We start from the raw sequence: 24,538 nt of genomic DNA on the forward strand, positions 1-24,538 counted from the left end.
AGTTGTTGCTGATGCAGAGATATGTTCAGAAGCATCCTGCTCTATTCATCATCATCATTTATTCTCACATAGTTATGCCACAGCTCAGGGGTTAGCGGCCCATAATACTGATTGACAGCCAATGGCTTGGACCGGGGATGACAGAACAGTAGATCTGTCCCTCACCTGGACTGGTGGGTCCATTGACCTGGATCACCTGGAGGTGAAGGCAGTCAACGGGCAGTGACACATTAGCATGGGGAGTGGGAGTAGCAGCGCTAATACCACAGATGTTAACAAGTAAGTCCAAAGTGTGTATGTGTGTGTGCGTGTGTGTGTTTACAGTATAGCGATAACCAAAATAATTTCCCCCCCTCCTTACTTTACCATAACTTTGTCAGTAAATACTATGGTGACTACTTCAGCCCAGAGGCAAAGTGTGAATTTAGTTTAAGGTGAGGGATTTTGAACTAAAATAATAATTAAAATAAAAGTAAATTGAACTATTTTCTCTCTGACGTACGTTTTGTCAAGAGAGACAGCACAGAAAGAACATCAGTGTAGTTGTATGCGTTCTTACTGAGAAGTTGTGGTTTTCTCACAATGAAAAAACAAACAAAACCTTTCATTTAATGATGCAAATAATTACTTGATGTTACCTCTTATCTTTACTCTAAACACATCTTTTAGTTTTGCTGAAAAACTGTAAAACACAAACTGGCAAACCACAATATCACAAGGTGATAATGCATGGACAAGTTCCTGAGCAGTGCAGAAAACTGTATTTCCTTGAAAATAAGGGTGATCCTTTCCTGACCTGTAAGTTAAGGTTATTTTGTCTTAAACAATATATAACCTCACAAAGGGTAATCGGGTCACCCAACAACCTACTCATTCTAGCTTTTCTCTCTCACAAAAATCTGATTGTAAAAACATAATGAATTGTTCTTGGGGAGATTTGCAACATGCTGTATTAGCTGTGTTGCAAATTACAGCATTCTATGCTGTAACATCTACATGTTACAGATGATGCCTTAAACTGTAATTTAAAACAGAACTAATGATCCCACTGTCATTATTTTATGTAGACAAATATGCATTAATGTTTCATTAGCCTATGGCTAATGACATGTTAGGTTATGGACATATTAGTTATATTGAACATTAACGTTCAACATTGTTTAGTCAGCGTGCAATAAGGAATTACTAAAACCATAGTATTACTTTTGTACAGTAGATGGCGGTGTTACATCATCTCTGTCTTGGGACAGGATGACCTCAGCAAAAGGTTTCCACTGACATCTTGTGCTGGCTGGTAGTTTATGGAAGTATATGGTGCAATCCTAAATGAGACATTGTCACTGCTGCATGACAGTGTCTTTCAAGTTTTTGAAGAGTAACGACGAACATGCTAACAACACAATGTTATCCAGCCGTAGATTCCACAGTGAGGCAGACGATGAATTATCACAACGGTCCATCGTTTTTTCTTCACGCGATCTCTAAAATGCGCATTCAGGAAACTCCACTACGCCATCCACGGTCACATGGTCGCGCACCCTGCTCTGATGCTTTCGGCCACTGCGATTGGCTCGCTGTGAAGGCTGAAGCACTTCCTCCGCGTCTTATTGTATCCCTCCGCCCATACTTTTAAACGTTTATTGCCATTAATTGAATGTAACAAAAAAACTAAAACGCACATATCTCCAATCGGTGATGATGGCGTATATAATTAGTAGGTGAAGACCATCTGTGGTCTTTATAATCGACCGAAACGCCTTCGGAAGGATATGCCTTAGCATCCCTGTAAAGTAGTTCCGCAGCGTAAAGGAGTCGGAAGATCACCTTGAGCCGATCGCAGTGCAACCGTAGCTTCATTGCTCCCAGCAGATACTCAGCGTTGCAAGGTGAGTACCCGAACGGAGGGCTGTTGAATAGCGATGTCAAGAAGTGACTCGGGAGTTTATCGACACTTACACTGTAGTGTTAATACAGTCCAACCGTTTTTGTCCAGCCCTTTTTCCGTAGCTACAACATGTGAGCTGGGGAAGCTGGGGATGCACCAGACAGGGAGCCACGTTCCGCTTTTTAAAAACCTTTTAATTTTCGCTGTGTTTTATATTTTTCTATTATATTTTAGTTTTTTCCTATTATAATACTAAGACGCTCAGATATGAACGGACAGCATTGCTGTGTCATTTATTGTCTTAGTTCTGGCTTGTATCGGCCCAACAACATCATCATCGTGATAAGAAAATGCAGATCATGTATGAATTAGACGAGGACGTCGGTCATCTTTCCAAGCCTGTGCCTTTTTTATTGCCGATTTCGCCTCACTTTAACTTTTCAGGTCGCGATAATAAGTTTACATGTGATGCACGAAGTGAACGTTGAATAACCACTTCCTGTTGCCTCCTGCGGTGGGTGTGGCTGCCTCGGCTTACTCGGCAGCCCATTGGTCGGTGACTCATGCCCTGCGCGTCAGGAAAATGTGACGCAGTGGCCGTCTGCACTGCATTCGAGCAATTTTGCCATTCAAATTACACGCAGTTAGAGTCCAACAGTCGAATTTACCGCCAACGTGTTCCTTTAAAAAGGTTGTTCATGTTAAAATGTTTTCTTTTCTTTCTTTTTTTTAATGGCACCGTAGTTCCAGTCAGCACGCCCATTGATTTATTGTTTTAAAAATGAAAAGGAAAGGGAAAAAAACAGACCCTCTCTTATTACATAAAATGACAATATTGCCGATGTAGCTGCTGAGCTGGATGTTGCCTCGCTGAATTCTGCAGTGCAGTGTCCTGCTGCAGTGGCACCGTGTTGATATCAAACACAGGAGGAGGAGAGCGAGACTGGCCCTCCCCTACCCACAATGCTATTTGTCATGACCTGTAGCTCTCCTCGGCTTTCTCAAAAGGACACCTTGGATTATGTACTCCCCGTGGGTGTGTGTGGAGGGAAAAACAAAAATGTTAACTGTCTGAAAGGATGAGAAATTTCGGCTGGGATGGGTAACGTTTTAGCAGGTGCCACCTGTTGGCTTTAATGCATATGTTGAATTATAAGAGAGACTTGAGAAGCAATCATTTTTGTGTGGCAAAAGTAAAATAAGCCAAGTCACAGACCCACGTAGTAAAGGCTCCATTGCACAATCAGAGTATTAGATTTCGAAATGGACGTGCTAGCGCTAATAATAGTCAACATTCTATTTTTTTCCCCCCCACAGCTGGTGTGTAGTCTGACCTAAGGGGTTGGTGGGTATGACCTAAATCAGTTCTGGTTTTGCAAACACCGCTCGTGTGTGTCGTGGTGGAAGTCCCATGTATGCCCACTGCATCAGGTCATGGCGATTGCTTGGTCACAGCAGGCATTCTCCTTTATCCTTGCTGAGGGGATTTGCTCTTGAGCCACTGAAAGTGTTGTTTGTTTGCACGCGCACTGCAGCGGTCAGATCTGCTTGGACTGCTGTTGAGGGGACAAGGTCGAACCTTGGCTGTGGAAGCTCCAGCACGCTGGGTTTCTTGCAGAGGTCGCTGGTTGTAACGCTTCCGTTTGTTCCCTGGAGACGGATCTACTGGCGGTATGTTGTTGAACCCGTGGATGTTGCCATGCTGTGTGAGTGTTTGTGTTTGAGTCAACCCGCCCAGTTCCCCATTGATCCGACTCGGGAGATGTTGTGCCACATCCATAAACGCATGCTCCTCTGTGTCATCATGTCACGCTCACTGATATCGTTGCTACCGGCTGATAAAAGTTGTGTGGGTTTGTTTGAGAGGCCTGAGGAATGCAAGTCGAATGGGAAACATAACCTCAAACAAGGAAGCATGTCACAGAGGTGGAAGTGGTGGGAGGGGATTGAAAGGAGATTATTAGCAGCGGCTCTAAAGTTAGCCCTGCATCTGTGTCAGGGTTAGTATGGCTGGGGTTGGCTCGTAGTGGCTGCTCACCTGCTTCCCCGAGGTCAGACATGCTATCTGTGTCCGACAGCCAGTCAGTGATGTCATTTTGTCTGTCTGAAGCGCAGATCAACTGGCATTAGAGGGGGATTGGCTATTACTTTGTACCAAAATCATCTTTTTCTCTCTCTAAATTTCTGATCTGCAAGGCATGCTTCTACCACTGAACACTTTCCCACCAACATTCACATTTCACTTGAGGAGATAGGAGACTGGTTCTGCCTTTTTTTTTTTCTTTTTTTATGACCTTTTAATTTTTGCTGTGTTTTATATTTTTGTATTATAATACCAAGAGACTCAGATTTAAACAGACGGCATCGCTGTGTCATTTTGTATCTTAGGTGTGACTGGTATCGGCCCAGCATCAGCATCATCCTGTTATGAAAATTCAGATCATGTATGAATTAGACGAGGACTTCTCTCATCTTTTCAAGCGTGTGCCTGTTTATTGCCGATTTCGACTCACTTTAACTTTTCAGGTCACATTAATAAGTTTACATGCGACGCACGACGTGAACGTTGAATAACCACTTCCTGTTGCCTCCTGCGGTCGGTGTGGCTGCCTCAGCTTTCTCGGCAGCCCATTGGTCGGTGACTCCTGCCCCGTCCAGCCCCGTCCCTCTTCGGAAAGGTAGCAGATGTTTCAAACAGTGACTTGTCAGCGTCGCTTTGTCTCGTAAGTTCTGTTAAATGTCCTGTCATGAACCCCAGAAGGCTGATGTTAGTGTATCAGGACATTGCCCATTGTTTCGCTTCAATCAGACAGCTTACGGAATTGGCTTCACATATTGATTACTGATAGGAGACTTGGCTTGCGCACAACTAGCAAGCCATAAATTCTTAGCAAACCTTTTCAAGTGTATTAAGTTTTTCTGTTGAATGGAACAACTTTGGAATAGCCCAGTATGTGTATTGTGCTGAGTTGGTTAATATTTTTGTTTCAGTTGTCATTGTGGTCTTTATTTGCTTTACATGTCAGACCATTTCAATGCTACTCCATATGTAAATCAAGCAGTCTGTGCTGGGGAGATTATGTTTCCCCCTCTGCGGTCCCTCGGTGGTACAGTCCAGTTGGTCTGCCTCCAGCTTTCTCATCACTGTGTGTGCTGGAGTAGGGGGATGTGCCTGCGATCACGTACAGCTCTGGTCTGACTGTAGTGTTACATCATCAGACCGCAGCTGCGTGAAGGAATCCTGGTTCTTCCCAGGATCCCCACAATGGTGTATTTTCAATTCACATACAATCGGCAAGTTAAAGCCAGGTTGCCATGTTCAGATTTACCCCCTTAGAGACTTTTACTTACAACAACCGTCCTCGAGTCAAAATTCAGATTCTGTGTCTTTTTTTTTCAGCTTCCTTTAGATAAAGCAATGTTGAATGATGTCACTTGGAAAAGCATTGATTTGGGTTGCAGTGGCTGTCGAGGTCTGAGAAGATGGCAGGAGTCACCACTGCTCTCTGAATGTTTAGCCTTGATAAAATTCTAATAGAATCGTAAAGAACTTGGCTGCAGTCTGTGTGCAGTTGGTTGAAGCTGTTGCATGCTGGGGACTAACTGAAAGGAATGCAGACTTGTTCCTCTGACTTTCCAGGTTTTAATTGGAGAGTTCCCGCACAGCTCCCCTGTACACACGTTGGCATGCGCTTCCACTGAAGCCGTGGGTCAATTATAGAATATTAAGGAGACGTCTTTTGCACGGAGAGGGTCAAAATAGTGTTTCATTACAACCAGTGTACGTCTCTCTGCTTAAAAGAAAATACACTATTCAAAGTGGAGGAACATAATCTCTTTACCTCTGCAATTTGGTCGACGGCTCAGTGCAATGCCTGCATACACATTTACCGGTACATTAACTTGTATTAAAAACAGCCATCCAATCCAAGCTCTCTAGAAAAGCTTCACCTCACTGCAAGATGAGATGGCTTTTGATGGTTTTGATAAAAGGATTTAGATGTGTCCAATGGCCTCTTGATTCCAGGCTATTGCTGAACTGTACACACAGAATGGCTGCTTAGACAAGCTGTCCAGGCTCAGTTAGCTGAGCGGCAGTTGCACGGCCGCAGAAGTCAGCGCCCTCCTCAACACGACCTCAGTACCACCCACGGATGTGTTATAAGACCAGGATACTGCACTGGCAATATGGCGGCGTGACGATTTTTCCTAGTGGCCACCCAAGGTACTGCAGCAAAAAACAAAAAGCATTTTCCCCATCGAATAAAAGTAATTGCCTTTAAAACGGCTCACAGGACAACTGTGACCTGAAACGCGATTCACAGCAAATCTTTATATTTTTCAGTTATGGTCTTTTAGTCGTTTAAAAAAAATAAATGATAAAGGCCACAAAATCACCAGAAACGCACTGCTGTGTCTCAGCCCATTCCGATTGGCTGCGTCCCGACATGTCTTTAAGTGACGTTCTCCAAAATTGGGCCTTTTTGGGCGTATGTGCTGGGTGAGCAACTTCTTGAAATTAAATGGACTTCCATCTTGGACTCTGGCCGCTTGGTGCCACCCAGCCTGTCAAGACCTGCATCCATGTTAACGTTGTCAAAACACTGAGGAACATGAAGTGTCACAAGAAAGGACATATCCGCCTGTTTGAGAGTGGTTATGTAAGAGAACAGCCGTCAGTCAGCTTTATTAACCGCAGACCCTGAATCTTTTTTGACTAATTAAGATGGGCATCTTGAGTGAGCAAATGTAATTTAACGTAACGTGTGTACTTTCATTGCTGTGTCAACCGAAGGAGTAGTGAACGTGTCACGATGAAAGCTCGGCAATCCCTGTCCTTCTGATAACATGTTGCCATGGTGACTGAGGACGAGGTTTGGCGGGGTAACAGCACGCACTGTCCAACCTTGTGTAAAGATTAGTGGAGCAACGTATGTTTCCTAATGTTCTTGAGCAACGTCTGTTCACGTTTTATCAAAATTCCACGGTGGCATAAAAGGGCATTTCACTGTAGAAGATGTAGATAGTGGAAGCTAAAGTGGAAATGCTGCTTGAAAAAGACTCGCAGCTCCTCATTGAAATGAAATGGAACAATGAGACGATTCGTCAGCCTTTATTTTTTCGTAACTGACTCGCATAATAACAAGACCTCGGAGAGAGGGAGGTGACTGAGACGGCGCACACCGTGCGAGCATTGATGCTCCGTTCACGTTGCGTTCTGCAGCGTGTTTACTTAGGTTGGCCTCTGTTTGTATGGAAGTAGATATGAACGTGGAGGCCCCACATTTGAACAATTTCCACTGGCACAGTGGAACTGTGGCTGTGTGAAGAACAAAAAGACGTGACAACGTTGCACGTGCGACTCCTTCGTGAAGCAACAGTTGCTCCTTCAGCTCTGCAGAGCAGTGTTGGGGATGCAGCGTTTGACTCTGCAGTGATGTGTGAAAGGCTCCAGGGAGAGAGAATTTCAGGATGACGACACTGAAAACATCTCACAAATTGTGATTATTGCTATATGGCAATTAGGGACGCAAATTATCGATTAATTCATTAATCGATAGTTGATTGACCTTATCGGTCGATTTACGATTAATTGATAGGCGCCGAGTTTTCTTGAGAACCTAAATTTCACAATGAAAAATGTGTAAGCAAGACATTATTTAACCCTTAAATAATGTTGAGGGTCCAATGTGACCCATTTTTACATTGGAGAACAGAAAAAAACATTGTCAACGTGGACTTTTAAGTTGACTTCTAATGGGTCACATTTCAACTTTAAAAAAAAGTTGTTTATAAGTACCTTTTTCTAGGTATACAGGTATACACCATGACATTTAACAATAAAAACCCTCTGTAAAAATGTTAAAATGAATTGTGACTAATTCCATTTAATCGATTAAATTCATAATTGATAATTAATCGATAATCGGTTAATCGTTAAAATCCCTAATGGCAATATAATAAAGGCATTGTATTATTAATGCTGGCTCGGGTGGAGGCTGGATTTTGAATAAGCAAATCAGAAGTGCACGCCTTGCAGCCATCATCACTGCAATGTCCCCAGGTTAGTGAGTTTTCTCGTCAGGCGGGACGGGCAGAGCCAAACTGCCACGCCTGACAGGCTGTTGTGGAGTCATTTTGTATTCGAGCCGACGAGGAAGTCCAGTTCGTGCCCTCAGTATTTACTTCTCCTGTTTCTTCTGCAGGACCACTGTTGTACCATCACGCGCCATGGCTCTGTCAAAGTCCGACCTGGGCTCTGCCTTCATTCAGCATCAGCAGCTCAACGCTGCCATGGCCGACACCTTCCTCGAACACATGTGCCTCCTGGACATTGACTCCGAACCCACCACCGCACGCAACACCGGCATCATCTGCACCATCGGTTGGTCAACACTCATGTCTTCCAGATCAGTCATCAAGTCCAAACCGACAGGCCGGAGCGGCGGCGCATCGGCCAGCATCCAGTTTAGCTCCTGACCTGAAGATGTTCAACTCTCGTGTTGTTTTTCTTTGCGTGAACCTTTGCAGGGCCCGCCTCTCGCTCTGTGGACATGCTGAAGGAGATGATCAAGTCTGGAATGAACATTGCCCGCATGAACTTCTCCCATGGAACACATGACGTGAGTTGCCTCACTGGTCCGCAAGCGGTGAACTGATTGTTCAGAGTCACGCAGAACTGCGTGAGTGTGATGCAGAAGCAGATATGGAATACAGAAGACTAATGTTGCAATCTGCGTGATATCTCATCACTTTATGTATTTTTCAGGCAATGTTGGCAAGGCCTTTGCAGCTCAGTGCTCGATCACACTGAAGGAGCACACATTGCTTCAGCCAGCTTTGTACGTAAAGAAAGTGAAGGCTATCCAGCATCAATGATGAAATCTTAGTCCAAATATGAGATACATATGAGATACATATGAGATACATATCACACAATGTTGGACTGAAATCTGAATACTAACACACAGAGTTCACTGACAGGCTAGAGACATCATATGCTATAGAACCTGGGACTACTTTATTTGTGTACCACTGCTTATAGCTCGCCCTGGTTCAAGTTTTGTTGCGATATTTTTAAGTCCATTGATCGATTAAAGTGATTTAGGTGACAAGAAAAATAAAGCCAGCATTTGTTGCAAAGAAAACACAGAAAACACATTTCCATGTAATGAAATAACATAAAACAGGATGTTAAGTTTCACTTGTGATCATGTTGAAAGTGAAATTGCTCCACCCTAATGAACCTTTAGGCTACACTCTGATCTCTTGTAAAAGTTTTAAGATCAACTGCCACTGACATACCGTCTCTTCTTTTACTATTTCCTGGAACTTGTAAGAAGGAGCTGCAGAGACGGGTGTATATTTAAAGCCTGTCTGCACTGCAACACACAGCTAGTCTGTCCCACTGCAGAGCTTTTGGTAATGCCATAAGTGGCAGGTTAATCACTTTGGCTGGCGTTAACACTGATGACACTGAGGTGAACTGCGCCCCCTACATACTGTACCAGCGCTGATGGTTGAACACACTGTGCCAGAAAGTCACGGACAGTGCTTTCAAAGAAACCATAGGTACTCTATTGAACTCTGACTGAGTTTTTTTCAAATTTGATTTAATTTAAAATTTATATTTTAACATTTGACGGCATAATCGTGATTTGAGTACTAATGAAAGTCTTCTTTTCAGTACATTAGCATATGCCCACCTCAAACTATCAATGTGTCTAACCATGTGTGTCAATTATAGTCATTATAGAACATGTTATGAGTTTGTGGAGGAAAATTTTAGCTCTAGAATAATTCATCACAAATCAGTATTAAAAAGCAAACCCAGTTCAACTATTTGTTAACTTCAAGAACTAAACCAATTTCTCTTGGTTATCAGTCAAGCAGTTGTGATGCCACAAGTATACCTTTTAGCCCATAACTCATTTCAAAATAAAGCAAAAGTGACTAAATACAAGCTATGAAAAACAATGACTGTCGCTTTTAGGCACAGAAAATCTATTTCAGACATGGCAACACAAAACTCAACATTAAAATACTTATGACACAGCCTGTGTGACAGCGACCAAGAAGCTTGCGACCTTTCCGAGAACACAGCAGTCGTGGTGCTGGAGGTTCAGAACCAAGGTTTTTTGGGTCAAGCTTCCTGAATTTCACCCAGCTTAGCAAAAAATGCCATTGTACTTCCCATGAACTGCAGTTTGTGTTCCTGGGAAGCCAGAGATGCAGCCGGTTGGTTGGACGTGCAGTTGGTTTGTTGGTCTGTGGAAAAGCAGGAAAGGCACGTTCTTCTGCAGGTTCCTCTGCACAGGCTGTCCTTGTATCTGGAGATGTATCAGGCAATCATACCATAGTCTGTCCTTCAAGGACGATTACTTAAAGTGGAATTTGGGGCGGACCATCGGTGTCACCTGGCCAATTATTTCTTTTTTCTCCCACGTTGTTTATCACCTGCGTGACGACTTGGTCTGCTACTGTCCGCTTTTGTTTAATGTGGGCTCCTGACATCTGACCAGGGCAGTTCCCTGCTTAGATTGGAGCTGTGATGACCCCCATGGGTGGCGATGATGATGATGAGGATGATGACGACGACGAAGGTGTTCTGCTTAAATATGAATCCTATACAGTCTTAGTGTAAGCAAATGTTCTGCTGGGAAGTGATCAGTTTCATGTCCAATAAAATGAAAAGCACACACCCACCCAGTTTATGGCTGTCAGCCGTTGGGAGCGCCTTATCTTTTAATTACCCATGTTGGTTTAATGGCTCCCTAACTCTCAACTGTGTCCGAGTTTCTTTGTCCGAGTTCAGTTCCTCCTGTTTTATGACGTTGATGATTTCTTTAAAGAAATTAAATTGTGTCGCTCTGTTTTGATTTTGTTTGTTTGTTTTTTCACAGTTTCCATAAGACCTTTTTCTAAGGCCTGTTCTCATTGACGCTTCTGTCCGCAGTACCACGCAGAGACCATCAAGAACGTACGCGAAGCTAGCGAGAGCTTCGAACCAGGCAGCATCCACTACAGGCCAGTGGGCATCGCCCTGGACACCAAGGGACCAGAGATCAGGACCGGCCTCATCAAAGGAGTGAGTTCAGCATCAACACAGCACTGAAACAACAGTGCAATAATCTCATGGTGCCATTTTACATTTTACATATCAGTCAGACTGTGAAAAATTCATCATCCCTTGGTGATGCTTTGACAGAGCGGCACTGCTGAGGTGGAGCTGATGAAGGGCAACACGATCAAGATCACCCTGGACGACGCTCACATGGAGAACTGTTCGGATGAGCTCCTCTGGCTCGACTACAAGAACATCACCAGAGTGGTGGAAATTGGCAGCAAGATCTACATCGACGACGGACTCATTTCGCTGCAGGTCAAGGAGATCGGTGAGTTCAAGAATGCAGCGTTTAACTTCATTCAGTTTCATTTCAGCTTTATTTAAATTTTTATTTATCAAATGGTTTTGTCCCCTCAAGAATAGAAAAACATTCTTTGCGCTCTCTCTCCTGCGTCGTCAGGTTCTGATTTCCTGAACTGCGAGATCGAGAACGGCGGCACCCTGGGCAGCAAGAAGGGAGTGAACCTCCCCGGCGCTGCCGTCGACCTGCCCGCCGTCTCGGAGAAGGACATCCAGGACCTGCAGTTTGGCGTCAAGCACGGAGTCGACATGGTTTTTGCCTCCTTCATCCGCAAAGCGGCCGACGTCCACGCGGTCCGAGCCGTGCTGGGGGAGAAAGGCAAAGACATCAAGATCATCAGCAAGCTGGAGAACCACGAGGGCGTGCGCAGGTACTGTGGCTTATCTGCACCTCCTGTGACAGCCATCACTTTCGAGACCGGTTTCCTTGCGATCCAGAAATAACTATTTTCAAAGTCCAAAACTGAAAAAATAAAATTAGAAAATACATTTAAAAAAATAAATGAAAGGTTACGTTTGTAATATTTGAAGATTTTAATGAAGAAACAGCGACATCAAGTGGTCACATTTTAGATTACAGCGTCTTTCACTCTCCCTCCTGAGCTTGCGGAGGGCGCAAGCGGTCACATTAATTACGAACCGCGCTGTCAGGCAGCTGGACTGTCCACGCCAGGCTTCCTTAGAAATATGTTAGCGAGACTGGGAGCAAGACCCTTGACCTGTGTACATTCTTATACGTAATATGAGAACCATTCTTACGGTAGGAAAGTATACACTTTTATTAATGTGTTTGGGGGCAGTATATTAAGTTTTCACCAATATAAAAATCATAAGTTAAGCGAAATATTGCACATTGGACCTGCAACGTTAATTTCCATGGGTTGACCGGGCTTCAATGTTCATTTAATGGCCATCTTGGCAGCTCTGACAGCGTGCAGACAAAGTCAAGGTCGCTTCCTGTAACGTCCAACATTGCAGCTAGCACATTCTGGAAGCATGAACTTCTTTGGGGCAACTTAAATCTCCCTCTCCACTCCAGCCACAGCAGGCCAGGTTTGATGCGACCCGGAGAGATGCATGGAAACCAAGACGTTTTCTTTTCTCCTTTTTTTTTGTCCGCCGCGTGCAGATTCGACGAGATCATGGAGGCCAGCGACGGCATCATGGTCGCCCGCGGCGACCTGGGCATCGAGATCCCCACTGAGAAGGTCTTCCTGGCCCAGAAGATGATGATCGGACGCTGCAACCGGGCTGGCAAGCCCATCACCTGCGCCACCCAGGTCCGACCCGATGAAGTCGCTGTGATTGGTTTGCAGCACTTTTTAGACATTTGAAATCCACCTTTGATTTGTGATTTTTTATTTTTTTTGTTCCATCTCCGGTCAGATGTTGGAGAGCATGATCAAGAAGCCCCGGCCAACCCGCGCCGAAGGCAGCGACGTGGCCAACGCCGTGTTGGATGGAGCTGATTGCATCATGCTCAGCGGAGAGACGGCCAAGGGAGACTACCCCCTGGAGGCCGTGCGCACGCAGCACATGGTGAGTTTGGCCCCGGCGTGTCACAGTGATCATTCCCTGGGTCCATTGATCCGTTGCCAATGTTACATCTCTAGGGCGTTTTCTAGATCAGCGTTTCTCAACTGGTGGGTCACGACCTAAAAGTGGGTCGGAGAGCTGTTTTGATTGGGTTGCAGCAGGATTTTGAAATGTATATATTTGTAGAGAAAATGTTGGGCGTTTATTTTTATTTACCAGACATGATAGGAAGTGGGCTAGTCATTTGGGTCGGGACTTCATTGTAAGGAAAAAAACTGCTGCTTGTGAGAGTCCACCAGTTGAGAACCGCTGTTCTAGACGATTCTTTCACCTTTCTGGCAAAGCGTTGTTTTCCTCAGCGCTGGGTTCCTTTCATCCTATTTTTGGCCTATCAGCTGCCTCTCTGTGCGTCAGCAGCAGGGCAAAGACAAGCGGAAGTTCTTGCTCTCCGTTCTCTCATTCAGCCACGTTCTGTCCCCTGCACACATAACTTGGCATGCGAGCTCCTGAAGCAGCGAATGGTTGACTAATCTCAGTTAATCGCATTTCGCTGTTTATTACCATTTCACTCCTTTCCTGCAAACAAAGACAATTTTCTAAAGGTTTCACTTCTCATGTGTGTGTGTGTGTGTGTAGGCACGTGCACACATGAGCGTGCTCTGGCAGTCCTGATCCCTCAACTGCAGATATACAAAGCTTCTTTGTAGCTTCTTTGTGTTCAATGGCCCAATGATAGCATGTGTTGAAAATTTTACACAAATCTTTTTGAGCTTTTCTCAGTATTTGGTCACATTTATCTGGGCTGATTACACATTATTTTATTTTTTCCCAGACTGATTAGAAAACCAATTAAAAAAAAAGCCGGCACTGTTGTCCCATTAGCACATGAAACCTGAGGAATGGCCGTGTTTCTGCAAGGACTTCATCTGTTCTTGCTGTCTAATGTTTAGTGGTTCAGTCAGGGACAGACATTCCAACTGGTTCTACAACTACACTGCAGCTGCTCTTGCTCGATAAGATTTTTTTAAGCATGCAAACGACAAAATAACATGACAGCAACAGCAGACGTCAGTGACCAGACAGACAAAGCAGCTTTTGTGTTGTGCGTGTTTCAGTGTTGCAATAGGGGACAGACCACCATGTTCCAGGAAAAAGAAAAATAGGTAAAAATAAAAGAGAGGCAGGCCTGTACAGTTGACGGCCTCAGGTCTTGGGTTGTGCCTTTCCCTGGCTGGCCTCCATCGCTCTATACTGCACTGCACTGCTCTGCACTGCACTGTTTCTGCGCTGCTATGCGAAGTGACTCAGCAGTCCTGCATCTCCTCCTGGTCCTGCCGCTGTTGCATCTGCACGTCTGGCTTGATGGTCTAAGTGCTACTGAAGTGATGCGTAGAACGGCATGTTTGCTATGGGAACTGCCCTGATCCCTTCTTGCCTCCATGAACTTAAACTGGGCCTGATGATTTCCATTAAATTGGAGATGGAAGAAATAACCTAATGTCCATTACAATGAACTTTTGCCCACCCAGGATGACTCATGAATGACTGTGCACATATCCTCTTGAGCATTATGAGCAGGATAAATGATAAAGTAAAGTTAAAATAATCTAATTTTAATGCGTTAAAATGTTTGAAATTGAAAAACATAGTTGTTTGGGGCCTGCTTTTAATTTCTGATGAGGATTTTTTTCCTCATTACTTTTTTCCTCATTACTTTCACAACTCTTAAAATATTTCTCCTTCAATCTTCTCTTCTTCACTGACATCCCGTTTATGTGCACAATCATAGCCTTGCTGCAGTTCCCATTTTCAGCACCCTGTTGACCTAAATGCCTGAAATGTTTTGTGCAACTGTCGTGATTATTTTGTTTAAATTCTGACCTAAAGTAGTCAGTTTTTAAAAATGCAAAATTTCCTTTAACACCTCATGAGCTCGATTTGGATTTTTCTCTTTCACGTGAAAGTTGTGTTGTTGATTGTGTTGGTTCCTCACGCTAACTGCACACTTTTCTTCCGGCTGTCCTCCTTGTCTCCCCCCACCCCCCCTCTTTAACTGTTTCTCTGTATCTCTCTAACATCGTCTCTTTGTCTTTCATCTTCTCATCCTTCCTGCCTTTTCCACCCATCTCCCCTCACCTTTGACCTCCGTGCCCTGCGTGTGCTTCTCACTTGATGCATCTCGCCCACCTTGCTCCGCACCAGATTGCCCGCGAAGCCGAGGCGGCCATGTTCCACCGGCAGGTGTTTGAGGACCTGCGTCGCTCCACGCCGCACTGCAAAGACCCGGCCGAGGCCATTGCAATCGGCGCTGTCGAAGCCGCCTTTAAGAGTTTAGCCTCTGGGATCATTGTGCTCACAGGCTCTGGAAGGTAGGCAGGCGGAGGTGGAGGAGGTGTGGTCACTGCTCGGGGCAGCCGGAGACAGGCAGAGTAGGGCCAGTTCAGGGACGGACTGACAGAGCAGCTGGAAGGCTGGCAAAACAAACCCCCGCAGGAAGCAGACGCAGTCGTCGGTTCTCTCGCTCTGCCGTGGTTCTTTTGCCCGCCTCCCAGCCGGCGTGAATGACTCGGCGCACTGTGTGTGCGTGTGTGGTGTGTGTGTGTGTGTGTGTGTGAATGGCGAAGCTAACCCCCCCCCCTCCCTCGCCACCCCTCCCCTGGTTCCTGGTTCCCCGGGGGTGCAGATTGCGCGAGAAGCCGAGGCGGCCGCCTTCCACAGGCAGCTGTTCGAGGAGCTGAGGAGGCACTCGCAGCTGACCAGGGACCCCTCCGAGGCCGTGGCCGTCGGCGCCGTGGAGGCCTCCTTCAAGTGCTGCGCCAGCGCCATCATTGTTCTCACCAAGACCGGCAGGTAAGAGGGAGGGCAGCGCCCGTGGCGGAGGGAAGGTAAGGTCTTGCCCGAGACTTGGAACACAGCCCCCACTCCTTCGATGGTGTATGTGTGTGTGTGTGTGTGGTGTGGTGCTTGTTGTAACAGGGGTGGACACAGATGAAAACAGTTGAGTAATCCATAATAATCTAATAATAGCTTTCTAGATTATTAGTTGCTTGTATTGTGTTGGCTTTGCTGGTGATTTTATTTCAGGTCTGCGTTTTTGTTTTGTTTTTTGCCTTGAGAAATATAGCAGACGCTTTACACTAACCATATTAAATACAGATGAATACACTGATTTGATGTTAACTCTTGACAACACAGTGGTTATACATCACTTATACATGTAATTGAATACGAACGTGTTCCTTAGCTTTGCTCCAATCATCATCTAATCAAAACATTATTGAACTCAACTTAAACAGTTCTGTCGATTCATTTATTTTTCCAATCAAATATCACAACACCTGACTCACAGTTTTAGATGATCTTTACTAGGATGCAAATTATCCATTCATTCATTAATCGTTAGTTGATTGATCTCATCGATTGATTAACGATTAATTGATAAGCTGCGATTTTTCCTGAGAACCTAAATTTCACAATGAAAAATGTGCAAGGAAGACATTATTTAACCCTTTAGTAATGCTGAGGGTGCAATGTGAGCCATTTTTACATTAGAGAACAGTAAAAACCCACTGAATATGGATCCTCTGACTTTAAGTTGACTTCTAATTGGCTACATTTCAACTTTATTTTTTTACATTTTTTAAAAGTAACCTGTTCTAGGTATATTATGACCATCATAGCATCTACAGGTGAATTGCTCTTTCCTGCCACTACACTGTTAAAAGAATATTAACTACCCGTGTAAAAAAAAAAAACAATTAATTGCGACTCATTTAATTTAATCAATTAAATTCTAAATTGACAATTAATCGATTATGGATTAATTGTGAACATCCCTAATCTTTACTTTCGTAAAGTCCCTCTAATAAGTTTACACTGCATATGCCAAATATTCTGTGACATCCCTTAAACAAAACCAGATACATCACCTTGATGAAGAGTTTTGCACATCAGAATTTGCTTGTTAATGCATTTTTGGCTAATCCGAGTTCTTGCCATCAAGTGAATTCTAATCACGTTTGCATCGTGACTTGGATAAACCACCAGCCTTGGGGAAAAATACTAATGAGCCTTCTCTCTTTGTGGATGTGTGCAGATCAGCCCACCTGATCTCCAGGTACCGCCCTCGCGCACCCATCCTGGCTGTGACCCGGAACGCTCAGACCGCTCGCCAGGCCCACCTGTACCGCGGCATCTTCCCCGTTCTCTACACCAAGCCGGCCCACGATGTGTGGGCAGAGGACGTGGACATGCGCGTCAACTTCGCCATGGAACTGGGTTAGTAACAGCCAAGGAATATACAGTAGACTGTTGGACTCACTCGAGATGTCTATTATCTTTTGTTTAAATGTGTTCTGTTCTATCTGCAGGTAAGGCCAGGTGCTTCTTCAAAGAGGGCGATGTTGTCATCGTGCTGACCGGCTGGCGCCCAGGCTCAGGTTACACCAACACCATGCGTGTGGTCCTGGTGGCCTGAACAACCGACGGGGCTCCGCTGCGATCTCCCTACACTTTCGTTTATCTTTCACCAGTGCACCACTCCACGGTCCACAGCAGCTTGCTGTCTCCACCCGGCCATCACCCAGGCTTACAATCATCAGAACAAGTGTGTTATCTAGAGAGCAAAGAATCCACGGGTGGGAAGAGCTGCTTTGGGCCGTAGAAGGTTTAGATCTTACCATTCCTCTTCACACCTCCATTCCTTTTTCTGTCACTTGTATGGCGGCGCTCAGAATTATACACCTGACCAGAAAACTGCTGTATTTATTCCCGTTTAAAACAAACAAACAAACAAGAAAACAAACAAACAAACGCATAATTAAAAGTCAACAAAAAGGGTAACTAAGTCTAAAAGTGAGTGCACCCTGGTCTGTGTGCATTCGCATACTGGCTCCGTTTTAGGCGGGGATGGTGGTGGAGCAGGCGGGTCCTAATGCAGAGCACTCCAGCCAGTGGGGGGGGGGGGGGAATAAAGGTCCTTCACTGATGCATTTGAGGAAAAAACCAAAACAAAGCAAAAGAGAACAAACCTGCATGATCAGTTGCAGGGCTCCCACTAGATGGCAGCATTCCTCTGCTCCTCCACTCTGCCTCCCTAACCTGGCCCTGTCTGTTTGAAGTGTCCTCTCTTCGCCGCCAGCTTCCACTGTGTTTGAAAATTGTACCTGTAAGCGTTGCACTCCTGACCTTCTCCACACAATGTTACATTGAATATTATACTTGACTTGTGTGCATTTTGGCTCGAGACATCCAATACTACTTATATTTTTGTCTGACTAGAGAGAAATGCTAGTGTTGGATGTCCACTACTAGTTTGGCCTACTTACTGTTGCGTTACTAGATGTATCATACAGCCTTTATATTTGGGTATTATTTGAGTTTGTCTGCGTCGAGACGTATAAATCGCTTTTATTTTACTGCCGTCGATTGATATGACTGAGAACTTTTGAGGGTGATGGGTAAAAATGTCTTTCCCCATTGTGTCAGTAACTCTCTGTGGCTGTTCTCTTATGTCTGCCATGCTCTTGATTGTAATGCTAGAGTGTATGAACTAACTTAATGTAAAAGAGTAATCTAATGTTTAACTGGTGTACTGAGTTGTCCTTCAAGGCTGGATTTCCATCAATAAAGATGAGCACTTACCTCAAAGCTACGTTTTTATTGTCTTTTTATTTCTGATAACTTGAGGAAAATAATATATGCTACGACTATTTTATATTTAGTCATACCAGGAGAGCCGGAAAAGATCTGTTACTTTAGCCCTACTTTTTCCACCCAAATCAAGTCTTGAAAAATATTTCGCTTAATTTATGATTTTTATATTGGTGAAAACTTAATATACTGCCCCCAAACACATTAATAAAAGTGTATACTCACAGCTGACATAAAAGTCATTTGGTTTTCCTACCGTAAGAATGGTTCTCATATTACATATAAGAATGTACACAGGTCAAGGGTCTTGCTCCCAGTCTCGCTAACATATTTCTAAGGAAGCCTGGCGTGGACAGTCCAGATGCCTGACAGCGCGGTTCGTAATTAATGTGACCGCTTGCGCTCTCCGCAAGCTCAGGAGAGTGAAAGACGCTGTAATCTAAAATGTGACCACCTCATGTCGCTGTTTCTTCATCAAAATCTTCAAATATTACAAACTTAACCTTTCATTTGTTTTTTTAAATGTATTTTCTAATTTTATTTTTTCAGTTTTGGACTTTTAAAATAATAATTTCTGGATGACAAGAAAAAAGCTCTTTCATATACGTTTGTCATCGGAAGGAAAACCATCTAATGGCTTTGCCAAAACCAGGTCCACTGGTCGCGGCCTTATTAACCTGCGCAATCTTTTTACAGTCTGAATCAATGGACAAACAAACTACACGACGTAACACAGCTACATAAAACGCAAATTATATAGTACAGTGTACCGAGCGAATTAATGCAAACGTTTAAAACGAGTGCATGTGTCGCAACTTTATATGGCTCGTTTGCAGCAGTGTCTCTCGCTTACGGCCATACCACCCTGAGAACGCCCGATCTCGTCTGATCTCGGAAGCTAAGCAGGGTCGGGCCTGGTTAGTACTTGGATGGGAGACCGCCTGGGAATACCAGGTGCCGTAAGCATTTTGTCCCAGCAGGGGGCGCTGTTTCCCCGTCCAACTTTGTGAAGAAATCACAAGACATACGTTTTTTTTTGCTGGGGGTTCATTTAAACTAACTAACTAACTAAATAAATAAACAAACAATCCCTGTAAGTAGGGCTTCATGGCAAAGTGCACTTCCTTTATACTGCAGGTTTATAATGCTTGTTTGCAACACCGTCTCTCGCTTACGGCCATACCACCCTGAGAACGCCCGATCTCGTCTGATCTCGGAAGCTAAGCAGGGTCGGGCCTGGTTAGTACTTGGATGGGAGACCGCCTGGGAATACCAGGTGCCGTAAGCATTTTGTCCCAGCAAGGGGCGCTGTTTCCCCGTCCAACTTTGTGAAGAAACCACAAGACATACGTTTTTTTTTTTTGCTGGGGGTTCATTTAAACTAACTAACTAAATAAATAAATAAACAAACCCTGTAAGTAGGACCTCATGGCAAAGTGCACTTCCTTCATACTGCAGGTTTATAATGCTTGTTTGCAACACAGTCTCTCGCTTACGGCCATACCACCCTGAGAACGCCCGATCTCGTCTGATCTCGGAAGCTAAGCAGGGTCGGGCCTGGTTAGTACTTGGATGGGAGACCGCCTGGGAATACCAGGTGCCGTAAGCATTTTGTCCCAGCAGGGGGCGCTGTTTCCCCGTCCAACTTTGTGAAGAAATCACAAGACATACGTTTTTTTTTGCTGGGGGTTCATTTAAACTAACTAACTAAATAAATAAATAAACAAACAATCCCTGTAAGTAGGGCTTCATGGCAAAGTGCACTTCCTTTATACTGCAGGTTTATAATGCTTGTTTGCAACACCGTCTCTCGCTTACGGCCATACCACCCTGAGAACGCCCGATCTCGTCTGATCTCGGAAGCTAAGCAGGGTCGGGCCTGGTTAGTACTTGGATGGGAGACCGCCTGGGAATACCAGGTGCCGTAAGCGTTTTGTCCCAGTAAGGAGCGCTGTTTCCCCGTCCAACTTTGTGAAGAAACCACAAGACATACGTTTTTTTTTGCTGGGGGTTCATTTAAACTAACTAACTAAATAAATAAATAAACAAACCCTGTAAGTAGGACCTCATGGCAAAGTGCACTTCTTCATACTGCAGGTTTATAATGCTTGTTTGCAACAGAGTCTCTCGCTTACGGCCATACCACCCTGAGAACGCCCGATCTCGTCTGATCTCGGAAGCTAAGCAGGGTCGGGCCTGGTTAGTACTTGGATGGGAGACCGCCTGGGAATACCAGGTGCCGTAAGCATTTTGCCCCAGCAGGGGGCGCTGTTTCCCCATTGGCTGGATCGGGAAGTCAGAAAGTCCCTTTTTGCTAAAAGCAATAAGAGCTTTTTGTCTGAATGAAAGCAAGGAGGAACGAGTTTATTTGAGTTTTCAGGCATGCACTTTACATTAGACATGTTAGAGAACGGATGGAGTTGGAGAAAATAACTAAAAATTTGCAGAGACACAGGTAAGCTTGATGTGAGCTTTCATCAGTGGTGTTTTTCCTTTTTCCCTGATGTATGTGTGTGTGTGCAAAGCAAGAGGCTGTAAGTCTGAAAGACACCAGTGACACCAAAGAAAACAATAACATTTATTTATTGATTCTTAGCTTATACATTTCATGATATCATGATATAATAGCAATATATTATATATATGTATATGTATATATATATTTTTTTAATTGGCAAAGTTACTATAATCCAATTGCATTTCTATACATAAATACAAAATCTGAGGTAGAGCCTCAAAGATTGATGACAATCAAAATAAATAAATAAATAAAATGCTTTTCACAGATATGACATACATATATATATATATATTTATATTTTTAATTTTTTTAAATTTTTTCCCTTTTTTAGATCTCACATTAAAACGGTATGCGCTACATATACATCTATAGTCTCTAGAGTCTCCAAAAGGAAAACAAAAAGACGTCATGAGTTGGTGGAGGCACACGTCTATATCCATAGGCAGCAGTGGCGCCCCCCCCCCGGCGTGGAACGCACACAGGAAATATACATAGATATATGTGACTAAATTACTCAAGTAATCATAGAAATTTTTAACCCTATGGATTCATAGGTGGGAGGATAAAGTGCCAGAAGAGACACGACAGACGCTGACAATAGGAAGAAGAAGAAGAAGAAGAAGAAGAAGAAGAAGAAGAAGAAGAAGAAGAACACGGTTAGCATGGCGGACGGCTACGATAAAAGCTACCGGTGGTGGCGTCGATCTGGGACACACGGGACAAATATTTCTATAAATATTCTATAGTATATCTAGTATAAGGCCAACGGTTACCTGAAAAAAACCTCCTGTAACATATTGGCAACATCAAGGAACACGACATGGGGTTCATGGATGGCAGTATCTGCAACCTCTACACGCAAATGGCACGTTGCTTTTGAATTCTATATATTTTATTTAAACCTCTTACACTTTTTTTTATTATCATTATCATCATTGTTAACTATTCATTTTTTAATCTCTATTTTCCACTAGCGCTCTACGTAAAAGTACTCGATCTTTGGTTACCTATAGTGCCCAAAGTTGACCTGCAGGCAAAGCAAATCGACCCATGATTATTGATACATTTCTTAAATTAATCCCCCCCCTAAAAATAATGTTTTTCTCGCCCCTCCACGTATAAAACAAAGGATTGGCACCATTAGCACAGCATCAAAAAAAACGCAGAAACTCCCTAAAAGTAAACATGCACGCGTTTTAGACTATCAAGAGAGCAAGTGAGAGAGAACGAGAGAGAGAGAGAGAGAGAGAAAGAGAGAGAAAGAGAGATATTTAGCATATTAGCGCAGACGGCGAGTTTTTACAGGAACACAAAGTGCACATGCTAGCGCCGGGGTTACTATAGGTCGGCCCAAAAACAAAACAAAAAACAGAAGAAGGCCAGCAGGGGGCATGATGGAGGACAAACACGCATATGCGCGCAAACACACACACACACACGCACGCACGCACGCACACACACACACACACACACACACACACACACACACACACACACACACACGGGAAGACGGACACACACAACACAAAAGGTACAGCTAGCTAGCTAGCAGCTACCTGCCGCCCTGGCATTGGGGCGGAGGGTCAAATAGGACAAATTTTCAAGGAAATCTCTGCAGTACAAAGACCCACACAGACATTTAAAACAGCAGCAAGGTGGCGCTCCAGATCGCTTGATTTCTGCTTCTTCTTCTTTTTTTTTTTTCTTTTTTTCATTTTTCAAGTTGGTTTGAACCCTAAAGCTCGCAGTCGGCTTTCAAACATCTTCTAGTCTACCAGAAAAACTGAGGGAGGGGGTTAGGAAGTCCTCTGACTCGCCGGCCATGCAAACATGTGAGTTGACATATATGTACATCACTGGAGTTTTGTAAAACTACTACAAAGATGCATATCTGCACGCACACGCACACACACACACACACACACACACACACACACAGATAAAGGTGTACGCATTTGTACATACAGTGTGAAAACACTGCATTTCAACAAACCCATGTGTAGTTTTTTTTTTCTTCAAATTTCACATTTTGCGATGGGGTTGGGGGGTGGGGGGGTTGCGGAGGGAGGAAGTTGGGGTTGTTGTGCTCATCAATGTGGTGATTATTAAGTTGTTAAAGTTAAAGTCATCCATCCCTCATAAGCTCTAGTACAAGAAAAAAGTCTTTTTTGAAAATATACTTTTTTGGGGGACTCTGCCGCCGTTTTCTCCACACCCCCATGTGTCTTAAAGGGATGTTTTGGGGCTCCGAAGCCTCCAGAAGTTGTGCAGCAGCTGCCAAAATCCAGTTGGATGTCACGTCACGCAAGAGAATTTGACTTTTGAGTCTTTCGACTAAAACCTAACAAGGGTGAAAAGTCTTAAACAGCTGCTTGTTATTAAGAAAAAAGTACAGTAAATCAGTGGTGCCTTTTGATTCGAGTCACTTTTTCTGGTAATTTGATGTTAAATTTTAATTTTATATTATGTTATATTGTATTATGTAATATAACTCTTGCCCAGAAGACATTCAGCAATGAGGCAAATTTAAAGGAGTTTTTCTTTTCTTTTTTCTTGGTGTTGATGTATTAGAAAAGGAATAACTTCCATAGTTATTACACTTGTAATGCTTATTAACATTGAAATACTTCAAACCGTTACATGACATTTTTTTTTAATTATTAATTTGGGGTGGGGAGAGGATTTTAGCCGTAGCATCTGCAAACAAAGTCAACCACCAAGAATGGAAAAAGATATATTTTCCTTTTTTTTTTCAATTCAGTCATTTGAAAGAAAAGAAAAGTTGGAATCCGTGCGTGGGATGGGATTGGCTGCTTTGAAGACTGAGCGTAGGTCAAAGGTACCATCGAATTGAATCGAGTCACAACTTTTTCACAGCACACTTTCAGCTGGCCTCGACTTTTTGTTTTGTTTTGTTTTGTTTTTTATTGAAGCATTAGCATTAGCATTGCTGTCTCGTGGCGACGAACCTCAAACGTTGCTGCTAGCTACACTGCTAAAAAAAAAAAACTCCCGCATCGTCCTTCGAGCCCGGCTGGCGAGGAAACCTGAGAGCTTGTGTCTGCGAAATCAGGAGAGACACGGAGCATAACGCAACGCAACGCAACGCAACTTCCGGTACCACAAACACAAAACATCCACAGTGTTCAGCTGTACGGACAAAGAAGGCTGTGGTTTTGTTTGGTTTTTTTTCAGCGTGATGCGGATGCGACACCTGACTTACACACACAAATGCACATCACACACACACACACACACACACATGCGCACACACGACACAGCTAGAAATAACACATATCAATACATATCTAGCAGGAAGAGTTCACTGCACAACAGAAATAGAGAGAAGAGGTCGAGAGAGAGAGACGAAAACACACACACAGACACTCACCCATCCTGTCTCACTGTTGATATCTGATGATGACACTAAGCCGTCTTTGTGTCTTTACACTCAGTTTGACACAGACAACAAATAATTTCAACCATGAATATTTTTTTTTCAAGAAGGAATTCCAGC

General features: G+C 43.9%; 1 protein-coding gene and 5 non-coding genes across 9 annotated transcripts; all 6 read left to right on the top strand.

Moving 5' to 3' along the window:
* Positions 1 to 1,729: 1,729 nt before the first annotated feature.
* pkma (pyruvate kinase M1/2a) lies at positions 1,730 to 18,497 on the top strand. Of its 4 annotated transcripts, none has more exons than XM_076031983.1 (12): positions 3,282 to 3,556; positions 4,501 to 4,563; positions 8,092 to 8,270; positions 8,417 to 8,508; positions 10,842 to 10,973; positions 11,094 to 11,280; positions 11,413 to 11,683; positions 12,442 to 12,592; positions 12,699 to 12,851; positions 15,051 to 15,217; positions 16,945 to 17,126; positions 17,219 to 18,497. In XM_076031983.1, exons 1-12 carry the CDS (start codon positions 3,297 to 3,299, stop codon positions 17,323 to 17,325), a joined length of 1,944 nt encoding a protein of 647 aa, XP_075888098.1. In that variant the 5' UTR covers positions 3,282 to 3,296; the 3' UTR covers positions 17,326 to 18,497. The 4 variants fall into 4 exon arrangements, with proteins under 4 accessions (XP_075888263.1, XP_075888098.1, XP_075888182.1 ...); XM_076032067.1 differs by lacking the exon at positions 15,051 to 15,217 and adding an exon at positions 15,532 to 15,698; XM_076032148.1 differs by lacking the exons at positions 3,282 to 3,556; positions 4,501 to 4,563 and adding an exon at positions 1,730 to 1,886.
* Positions 18,498 to 19,347: 850 nt separating this feature from the next.
* LOC142887977 (5S ribosomal RNA) lies at positions 19,348 to 19,466 on the top strand. Its single transcript, XR_012926642.1, has one exon. It is a non-coding gene; the product is annotated as a 5S ribosomal RNA (ribosomal RNA).
* Positions 19,467 to 19,669: 203 nt separating this feature from the next.
* LOC142887908 (5S ribosomal RNA) lies at positions 19,670 to 19,788 on the top strand. Its single transcript, XR_012926618.1, has one exon. It is a non-coding gene; the product is annotated as a 5S ribosomal RNA (ribosomal RNA).
* A 202-nt stretch (positions 19,789 to 19,990) lies between these two features.
* On the top strand, positions 19,991 to 20,109 carry LOC142887910 (5S ribosomal RNA). Its single transcript, XR_012926620.1, has one exon. It is a non-coding gene; the product is annotated as a 5S ribosomal RNA (ribosomal RNA).
* A 203-nt stretch (positions 20,110 to 20,312) lies between these two features.
* LOC142887917 (5S ribosomal RNA) lies at positions 20,313 to 20,431 on the top strand. Its single transcript, XR_012926623.1, has one exon. It is a non-coding gene; the product is annotated as a 5S ribosomal RNA (ribosomal RNA).
* A 198-nt stretch (positions 20,432 to 20,629) lies between these two features.
* Positions 20,630 to 20,748, top strand: LOC142887915 (5S ribosomal RNA). Its single transcript, XR_012926622.1, has one exon. It is a non-coding gene; the product is annotated as a 5S ribosomal RNA (ribosomal RNA).
* Positions 20,749 to 24,538: the final 3,790 nt, after the last annotated feature.

The sequence above is a fragment of the Nelusetta ayraudi genome, unplaced genomic scaffold, assembly GCF_046127955.1.
Source record: "Nelusetta ayraudi isolate G7.1 ecotype Tasmania unplaced genomic scaffold, CSIRO-AGI_Nayr_v1 ptg000002l, whole genome shotgun sequence".
In the NCBI taxonomy this organism is placed as follows: Eukaryota; Metazoa; Chordata; class Actinopteri; order Tetraodontiformes; family Monacanthidae; genus Nelusetta; species Nelusetta ayraudi.

Bases quoted from the DNA above. Each gene is read 5' to 3' on its own strand.
- pkma (XM_076031983.1), top strand. From the start codon at position 3,297: ATGTATGCCCACTGCATCAGGTCATGGCGATTGCTTGGTCACAGCAGG. The intron at 8,509-10,841 runs GTGAGTTGCCTC...TTCTGTCCGCAG, and splicing joins TCTCCCATGGAACACATGAC to TACCACGCAGAGACCATCAA. The intron at 10,974-11,093 runs GTGAGTTCAGCA...ATGCTTTGACAG, and splicing joins GGACCGGCCTCATCAAAGGA to AGCGGCACTGCTGAGGTGGA.